Below are 9,841 nucleotides of genomic sequence, written 5' to 3' on the forward strand. Positions count from 1 at the left end.
CCCGGCCCTGCCCGCGTCCCGCCGCCCGGCCTGCGCGGCACCGACCCGACCCGAGCGGGGCGGGGGTGCGCACATGGATGTGCGTGTGTGCGTGCGTGTCTTCGCGTGTGCACATGGGTGTCCGCGTGTGCGCCTGTGCGTGCACCCGCGTATCCCTGCGTGCACATGGATCTCGGTGCGCGCGCGCGAATGTGCAAGCGCGTGTGCGCGTGTATTCGTGTGCGCGTGCACGAATTGACCCGTGGGTCTCTAGGTGCACGCGTGTTGTTGTGCGTTTGCACGCATATGTGTGTGCACGTCTATTTGTGTGTGTGCGTGTGCATGTATTGACATGTGGGTCTCTATGTGCACGTGTATATTTGTGTGTGCACGCGTGTAGTTGTGCGCTTGTGTGTCTGCATGTATGTATTTACCCATGGGTCTCTGTGTATGTGTGTGTATTCGTGTGTGCACATGTAGTTGTGCGTTTGTGTGTGCACATATGTGTGTGTGCCTGTATTTGTGGGTGCATGCATGTATTTACCTATGGGTCTCTATGTGCATGCGTGTATTTGTGTGTGCACACGTGTAGTGCGTTTGCATGCGCGCATGTATGTGTGTCCATGTATATATTTGCCCATGGGTCTCTATGTGCATGTGTGTATTCATGTGTGCACATGTATTTCTGTGTGCGTGCATGTAGTTGTGCAGTTGTGTGTATGTGTGTATTCGTGTGTGTGCTTGTATTTACCTGTGGGTCTCTATGTGCATGCATGTATTCGTGTGCACACGTATTTCTGGACGTGCATGTGTGTGCACATATTTGTGTGCACACATATATCTGCATGTGTGTACATGTATTTATGTGCATGGATGTGCTTGTATTCATGTGCATGTATTGTGTGCATCTGTGTGTGTACTTGCGTGTGTGCGCATGTATGTATGCGTATTTGTGCACATGTCTGCTTATGTGTGGGTGTATCTGTGTGCATGCGTGTATATGTGTGTAGTGTGACTGCATGTTTTCGTGCATGTAGCTGTGCATGCGTGTACATGTATTTGTATGTATGCAAATGTGTGCGTGCATGCGTGTGTGCACACGTGTTTGGCCGTGTGTGTGCACGCATGCTTGCACATGCAGTGTCTGGCACACCCAGGCTTGAATGCGGGGTCAGGGGGTTCAGGACTCCTGTGATGTTCCAAGCAATGAACTAGGAGCAACTTGGGAGGCATCAAATAGGTACACACGGTCCCTTTGGTGTAACACTGCTGCCACACAGCTCTTATAACAGCTCCGGGCCTCTGTACTCAAGCTCCTTGGGGTGTTGTGACAAGGTTTCTTTGGATAATTGTGATATCTTTTATTAGACCAACTACATAGCTGGAAAAATTGTTCTTTGTGAGCTTTTGGGTGCTGTGCTTGTTTCTACCAGTGATTCTCAACCAGGAGGATGCAGCAGCCAGCAGTGCCTTGAGAGTCTTTCAACTGTTCGCACCGTTAGGCGGGCAAACATGGTTCCCATGATAAACCCAGAGATTTCCAAGAGGACCTCACGTTGCCAAACCGTTCTGAGCTCTTGTGGCCTTTCTGGGGTCTTGGCAGCCGAAAGAAAAAACTGCTTTTATTTTTCCGTAGTCAAAAAAAGGAGTGAAAAGTAAGAGCTGGCATTTTGCAAAGTGGGCCTCGCATCTAAGTGTGCGTGCCGGGAGCGGTCCGAGGCCCTCGGGGGCTTTCGCGGCGGGCTGTGGCCAGCAGCCCTGGCACGCGGGTTGGGGAATGCAGGCCGGCGGACTAGAATTAGGCACGGATGCTTAGCGGTTGATTAAAGATTATTTTACTTACACCAAAGATGGTCGCGGTGCAGGCAGGAAAACTTGCTTGAGTTGCAGTTACAGACAGAAAAGAAGAGAGGCGGACAAGAGTTCCTTCCACGCGAACCTCTAGCCCAATGTGGTTGAAGGCTCTAAACACGCGAGCCCGTCGCGTCAACCGAAGAAAATAACTCGAAGCAGAGAGCTCTGGATACACTCACACGAAGTTTGCTTGGCTCCGTGGAACTTGCACGCAGGGAAGGGGTTCGTCGAGGGATCGTTCGGCGACGGGGAGAGGCCAGAGGTTGATCAGACCCCTATAGCCTTCTCAAGGTACACGCTGGGTCCAATATGCTCCGCAGCGCTTAGAGATCTTCACGAGACGTGAAGTTCTCCTCCTCCAGATGGTTGTGGAGTCCTCCAACTTGGGTGGAAACCACTCAAGCCTCTTATACGGCTAGCAAGCCAATCACTAGCCGCCACGTGGGAATAATTTAGAACTGGCCAATAGTGGGACACAAATTTGCATGCGAATGGCGGGAACTCCTTTGCACCGTGCATTTCTCTTTACAACTAAGAAATGCGCCCTGCAAAGAAAGCTCCGAGTGGCGGGAAATAATTTAGCAGTGCCGAAGCGCACACAAACAAAACCACACCCTTGGGTTGTGACACTAAGGAGGCGCGCCTTGAATCTGAAAAGGTTGAGAACCACTGGTTTACGCAGACCCAAAGGCAGGCAAACGAAGATGTCAATGTTTGCCACTGCAATGTTTTGGTCCGGCAATATTTTGCCAGAATGATTTATCAGTTATATAACAATAATAATAAACTCCCCCTCCCAACAATGTCCTGAGTTTAAAGCAGAAACCACTGGAGATGCTTATTCAATTATCTTGGACTGCAAGGTGGCTATCCCACCTGTAACAGAGCGTATTTCTGTAGCTAATAGACTTGCTGTGACCAATTAGGGAGAAGTCATTCTGTTTAACTCTCTCAAATAAATACCCAAGGAAACAAATGCCTGGTGCACAACCGATCTTACTGTACTCCAAGCCTACACGCTTCTGAGTTTTTCCAGTAATAAATAACGCAGAGCATGCTCCAGGCTTTGGCGCTGCTGGATTTGAAAAGACACTGGCTTTTATTTAAGTGTGAACTTCCTCCCACCCTCCCGCTCTCACCCTCTTTGATCACAGAGGCGGTAGAATAATGAATATCGTTGAATGAATAATCATTTCCATGGCAGCGGCTTGCAATATGGTGAACAGAAGGTGTATAAACTCTGAGCACAGACTGAAAAAGCTAGTTCTGAAAACCCGGGACTTAATATCCTTTGTGGCATTGTGTGTCTATTGCTGTTGCCGTGTTGTAAGAGTACCCAAGATAGTTAGTGATTACACTGCAATATTGTACTGCAGTCGCTCGCAGCCTGGTTAACCGAGAGCTGCTTGGGACACGGATGTATACCCGAGGAGAGAAACGTAGCGGGTTTAGGAGCAAGGCTGCATTCAAAAGCTGGCCCAGTGCTGAATTTCCCCTTCAGGCACATTATTTGGATGCTTCGTTTGTGCACAGATCATTTGTTAGTGCTCACATTTAGCTAGATGGAACGGCTTTGCGCCTCCCCGCCCTTTTACCATTTCACACCAGCCTGCCCCAGAGACCTTTCCAGGGGGCTTGGAAATATCACTACGTTCCAGCAAATGCCACCGCCCTTTTTATTTATTGATGTGGGGATAAAGGCAGTAATTAGGGAGAGAAATTGAGTTGTCTGCACAGTTTTCATGACTTTTATCCTCTCCCCCACGTGATCGCAGCTTCTCCTTGAGCGTTCTGTGTAGCAGAGGCAGGGCTGGGTTTTAAATAGATTTGAATCCTGTTAGCATCACTTTTTTAAGCTGCAGATCTTTGTCTTAAAATGCCACGGCGGCACGGAGGAGGCTGGGAACGATGCTGTGGCCTATGGGAGCTCCTGGGGGTCTGGGCTTGTGTCAGGGCCCCTTGGTGCTGGTGCATGCATGCACCCTTTGCAAGAGGCGCTGTGCTGCAAGGAGCTTGTCTTTGTACAAGACAGAACGGACAAAGGAGTATTGCTGGTAGTGGTTCCCCAGTGAGGCACAAAGGAGCGGACTTGCCCAAGGCTATATTCTTGTGTCTCCGAGCAAAACGGGGATTGAATCTGAGAGTCCCAGTCGGTGCTTGAACCACAGGCTTCCTCTTGGCCTTACAAGGTCCCCTGAGCGTAGTCTGCCTGAGGCCCTCTGCCCCCTCCTTCAAGAACACCTAGGAGCAAAAAAGACCCTTGCCAGAGTCTGCTCCTGGCTGCGATGGTGTAAATCCAGAGCAATGTCTTGGAAGTCAGTGGGGTCATAACACTGCTGGGAGAGAGAGAAGCTCTTGTCCCTCCCTCCTTTTGTCTCCTGTATTGCCATCAGCCTGCTGTTGCCCAGACAGGTGATGTGTTGCTGAAGGGTTCCTCTGTGTTTTGAAACTTTGCTGCCTTAATGAGCTTGTTTGTGAAAGGTTTGATAATAGAGAATTATTTATTTTAGGAAGGTCTGCTGTAGGGAATACGTCCCTGGACAATTGACGGTAAGGCAGCCTTTCCCCGATAGAGGAGCAAAGCGTGTGTGTAATATAATCTTGTGCCTGCCTACCCCTCACCTCCGTTACTTATAAATATGCACATATGCTTTGCGGGGTTACCGAACAGTTTCTGCTGCCTTAGTGCAGATGATTTCTCTCACTGGGCACTGATATTTGAGTAAGGGCATGCCTAGGCAGGATTTGAGATGCGAGGTAGGAGAGAAGACAGGAAGCAGAAATAAACCAGCGCATCCGTACGGATCATTAACACACAGCGCTTTTCTGGATTATGAGACAGCATGGCTGATTCTTCCTGCCCTAGTCCCAGCAGCCTCCCAGCCCCCATTGGTGGGCTTCCTGGTCTCAGCTCCCAAATTTAGCCTTTTTTTTTTAAAAACCTCTGGCTGGCTAGAGTCCCACCCTTCCAGCTGCAAACAATTGGGAGGCTGAGAGCATTGTGGCAACAACAACAAAAAAGCCTGGCAAGAATTTTGGGTCCCCAAATGAATAATGCCCCTGGTCTCCTGAGCTGAGCAATTATCCCTTGAGATGTGTTTGCAGCTCGTCGGCTGATTGTCTGTCTGGTCCTAGGGTAGACTGAGTGGGGCCAGATTTTTGAAGGTATTCACCTGGTCTCCCTTTCCCCTCTGCAAACAATTAATGGGTCCTCAGAAGAGCCTGGTGAGAAACGGGTGGGCAAATTGCACCTTCCTGTCTCAAATTGGTGCTACCCAGAATGGCAGTCCATAAAATCAGGTGCCCTGGCTGAACCCATGGGCTCTGGCGTCTTGCCTGTGGTCATGTAGCATGCCATAGGCCCCACAATATTCCTTGTTCTGGGCTCTAAATCCATGCTGCTGGGCTGTTTCTCCCTTGATCAGTTCTCTTTCTTCTCCCCCACCTGAATCTGGGAAGCAGCAAACCTAAAAGAAATGGAGTCTCATGAAATGAGGTGGTTTTTTTGATGGTGCTCAGATGTCCCTGTTTATAGGACCTGGTACTTTGCAGGGTTCAGTTGCTTGCCCCTGTGAAGGCGAGCGCCTGCGGACTAGCCTGGGGTGCACACAGCTGCAGCAGACTGCCCGAGCAGTTCATTCTTGGGTTGGCTACTTCCTGGGCCATGTCTACACGTTCATTAATGCGCTTTAGGTAATGTGCATTAAATCTAGGACTGTATCTCCATTGTGAAGTACTAGAAAAATGTGCACTATTTGAATGCGCATTAGTGAAAGAGCCCTTTTTTTGTGTGATGCTTTAATGCTCATTAAAGCTCATGTGTAGATGCGCCCCCTGTGAACTAAACTGTGAGTCCCCCAGATATGAATGGTCTGGGTTCTGCTCTGCTGTGTGAGCATCATGCCTAGTACTGTTATAGGAGGTGACTTGATGATTTCTCCCCATCTCAGTGTACCCCTTGTGCAAATGCTCTAGGTAAATAGCTCTAGGTGTTGGCTGCATAATAGATAAATAGCTGTAGGTGTTGGCTGCATAAGAGGGGACCTCTCTGACCAGCTGGTTGTCACAGGGTGTCTTGGGTGCCATTCACTTGGTTATCACCAAGATGCCCTAAATTTTAAAATGAAAGGCATGCCCTTGCTTATCAAGGGAAGAAGCTGGTGCCTAGGTTTCTGAATGGCTCCAGTGGAGGAAGTGTCCCTTTTGCTGTTTTAAAAATGGTGAGATTAATATATTGCACTGGATTACTCGATCTCTTTGTAGATAGGCAGCATGTGTAGGAAAGGTTGCCAAATGGGATGTGTATTTATTTTCTGTGTTGCATCCAGATAAAGGAGTGTTTTCGCACCCACCCAGGTGCAGCCTGACTATGGGCAGACCCCTGTCTAATACTTCAAGAAGGAACATTTACCTCCTCTGAGATAAGGAAAATAATGATTTACAAAGAGCGGTCGGCAATGAAAACACATTTTGTTTCTTGCAGGTTCCTGCCACCCTCGCTTGGAAACTCAGCATAAAATTCCCCCAGGGGAGAGAGAGCAAATAAATGCCATCGACTTATCTACAACATTCGCTGGAAGTTGCTTTTCTGTTAATTAATACCTGATGGGGAAACATGCCCAGAGAAACACAGTCTCAGGAACCCAGGAAAGGGAATATGTCTTGTAAAAAGAAGCTGCAGCGCTGGAAGCAATAACTACCATTAAGCAAGAGACTTTACATAAAGGCAGCAAACTCCCAGTAACAATAGCAAGCCCAGTTATGGACAGGGCACTTTATCTGTGGACCGGTGCTGCTTCCCAGTGAAAGGCAGACAGGAGACAGCGGACTGACCCGGCATAGGCCACGCGGGTGCGATCCACGGACCCCGGCAGCTTCTTGCATCTCCAGATTTTATGAATCTAACACAAATGACTTTGGCGAGGGGAAGGGAGGCGTGGTAGAGACTGAATCTCCCTTCCACGCTGAGATCTAAGTTGGGAAGAAGCGGCCTTTTCTCTTTAGCCCCAGGGGGAGAAAAATCAACACACCGTGCAAAAAAAAAAAAAAAGAAGTAGCAGCAGCAGTGGAGCTGTTTTGAATGAAAAGGTTATTGGTCTCATTTAACGGGATTGATCTAAAAAGCCAGGGAAGAGACAAAAAAAAAAGGGGAGGTATTGGCCTGCTGCTGCCTGACTGGCAGATTCCAGTTAACACCTTATCAGCAGGGCCGCAGACAAATCCGCGCCTGCTGAAGCTACACAGGGAAAGAAAGGAGGGGAGGGTGTTTCTGTAACCAGGGACGACAGCAGCAACAGTCCACGGAGCTACAGGGAGAGGATAGAGAGGGAGGGAGACAGGCGCAGACAGCTCCTGCACAATAGCCTTCCTTTCCAGCCGGCGCACGGGAGAGGGAAGGGCGGAAAAATAAATCATCCTGCAGTGGGGTTGGTTTTTTTTTTATGATTGTTCCCATTGAGGGAGACCGCGATTTAAACGAAAGCACAGCGCTGATCGCGGCCGAGCCAGGCAGCCGTCTCCCTGAGCGGGATATAGCAGCTCTTTTCTTTGGTGGTTGTTCACTTGAAGAGTGGGTGCCGATCCTCCAGGACTGAGATCCCAGCTTCCAGCAAGGCACTGAAACAGCAGCAGATCTCCCCTGCTCATCCTGACCCTGCTGCTGCTGTTGAAAGGAAAAGAAAAGGGGTGGGGGGGAAAAAGAGCCTTGTTCTTTGCCGAGGAGGGAGGAAGGAAGAAGAGAAAGCTGGAAGAAGCATCCGAGGGTATCGGTGGCAGTGTGGCTATTTATTTATTTATTTGTGAAGGCAAAGCGAGCGCCCTGATGACTCCTCAGTGAAACGGGGAGAGTTTGCAGGGCGATACAGCAATTTATGCACTGATTAGTCTGGAGAGAAAGCGGCTGGGCCATAATGGGGAAATCCAACAGCAAGTTGAAGCCTGAAGTTGTGGAAGAGCTGACCAGGAAAACATACTGTGAGTATTAAAGAAAAAAAACCCTACACACACGCACACCCCCCCACCCGCCCAATCCAACCCCTTTCCCCTCCTCTGCAAAGATGTGCTACTCTGCTGTGGGATGAGGGCGATGGCTGGAGTACATCCCAATCCTGATCAGAAGACACCTCTGCTCGTCTCGATGGGGTCCCGCTGTGTGCATCTGGGGGCTGCACATGTGCGATTTATGCCATGTGAACGTGTGTGCTTGGGAGGGCACAGGGGTGGAGCAGGGAAATGTGTCCCTTGGTGCCATTTGCAGGATGCGCTGCATTCGTAACAAAAAAACAAAAGGCAGGTATTCCAGGGGGGGCAATTGCAAGGGGGAAAACGCTTCCACTGATTATTCTGGGCGACTAGCCCACCGCTGCTGTGAGAGGCACTAGACAGACAGGTATCTTTTTTTTTTTCTCGAGGAGCTCATGGTGGTGATTCAGACATCACAATGCACTGAAGTGCTGGCAAGGAGAGTAAAACACCCCCATCCCTGCAAATCTCTTCCACGCTCTGTGTGTGTGCGCCAGTGAGAGAGAGGGAGAAATGGAGTGGGGAGGGGGCAGAGAAAAAAGATTCAGTGGCAAAGACTGCTGTGATGTGTGCTGTGCTGGTGAAGCTGCAGGGAGTCCGGAAATTCTGTCGCTGCCCCCTCTGATTTTGGTTTATTTTTAGTAAAAGAGCAGGGAGGGGGGTTCATGGCATTGACAATTTCTTACTCATTCTCTTAATGGATTGCACAGACACTGCTGGGCTTTGTTGAAGGAATTCATGAGAGATTAGTTGGGAGAGGCATATAGACAACAAATTATTTATAGGGGGCAGGAAGCCAAGAGAACACCCCCATCCTATTAAAAAATGCTTTTTTTGCCTAGCTGTAAATGTCCAAGGGATGTGTTTTCCCCATCTTCCCCCCTCCCCACATACATGGCCTTGTGTTATCACTTGCTTAATGCCATATGCACTTCACCTGGATCTGCAGCTTCAAGATCTTTATAGGGCTTCCTCCTGCCCGGCATGGGCATGCATTGATCCATCAGTACGTGCAGAGCACTGCAATTGGGCTCTTCACTCCACTTTAGAACCAGGCAGCTTGCTTTACTTTAAAATGAGGACTCGCCCCTTGGCAGGGCTTTCAGAGTTTCAGTGCATGAAGCAGAGGAGCCTTTTCCCTATTCTGTAGCACAGTGAAGGGTCAGACACCAGAAAGTTCCCTCTCTGTTTTGCTATTAATTTTAATATCAGCCTAATACTCTGCTCTTCCAACGGAGAGGACTTGCAAGCTCTGATCTACCCTTATGGGTGCTCCTAGGAGAGGAACTGTTTTGTCTGGTGCAAGTGGATTGCTCTAATCATTCTCTAAAGGAAAGAATCAAGGGAAAGCCAAGGCTACTGTGTTTAAGTTTACCTCTCTGCATCCAGGCTGGAGGTATTCTCTTTGCATAGTTGAAATATGTGTAGCCAGACCTAGGAGCTCTCTCCGCTGTCACTGCTGCAGTCCCACAGCAGCGCTTGCCCAAAAAAGCAGTAGATTAGGATGCAGCTGGTTCTCCCATATGGAGAAGAGGCACACTGGTGCATTGCACAACCCCAACATTCAGTCTCTCTGCATCCCGTCTCTGGACAGCCAGGAGCTGATAGCACTAGAGCAAGTCAGACAGGGATGGCTGCATACCCCAACACAGGTGTGACTGGGGTCCAGGCAGGCATATCCAAACTAGATTTAATCCATTCTGCACAGGGAGCTGTAGCAGAGGCCCACCAGATTAGCTTGCTGCCTGGTGCAAACACAGGGCACTTTGGGTACATCACATGCATGCCCTGGGTTGCAATCATACCTTCCTTTTGTTCTGTAGACAGACCCTTAAGGGCTCCTCAGCCTGACTCCCATCTCCAACTCTTTCCTGGAGACGGTGGAGATGGTTCCAGGCTGGTCTGGCACCATCCCAAGCTGGCACTGGACTTGCTTGGACTTACCGGTGTAAGTCTACTCTGTAGTGCCACTCTACCCTAGGGAAAG

At 49.4% G+C, this 9,841-nt stretch overlaps 1 protein-coding gene across 1 annotated transcript in view; it reads left to right on the forward strand.

Annotated features, from left to right (window-relative positions):
• The window catches only part of NCS1 (neuronal calcium sensor 1), an 81,231-nt gene that overhangs the window by 1,924 nt on the left and 69,466 nt on the right, over positions 1-9,841 (forward strand). The window contains exon 2 of the mRNA XM_025204987.1: positions 6,317-7,806. Within this exon, the coding sequence (XP_025060772.1) occupies positions 7,743-7,806 (64 nt within the window). The 5' untranslated portion in view covers positions 6,317-7,742. The remainder of the gene's footprint in view (positions 1-6,316; positions 7,807-9,841) is intronic.

This window comes from Alligator sinensis, unplaced genomic scaffold, assembly GCF_000455745.1.
Source record: "Alligator sinensis unplaced genomic scaffold, ASM45574v1 scaffold388_2, whole genome shotgun sequence".
In the NCBI taxonomy this organism is placed as follows: domain Eukaryota; kingdom Metazoa; phylum Chordata; order Crocodylia; family Alligatoridae; genus Alligator; species Alligator sinensis.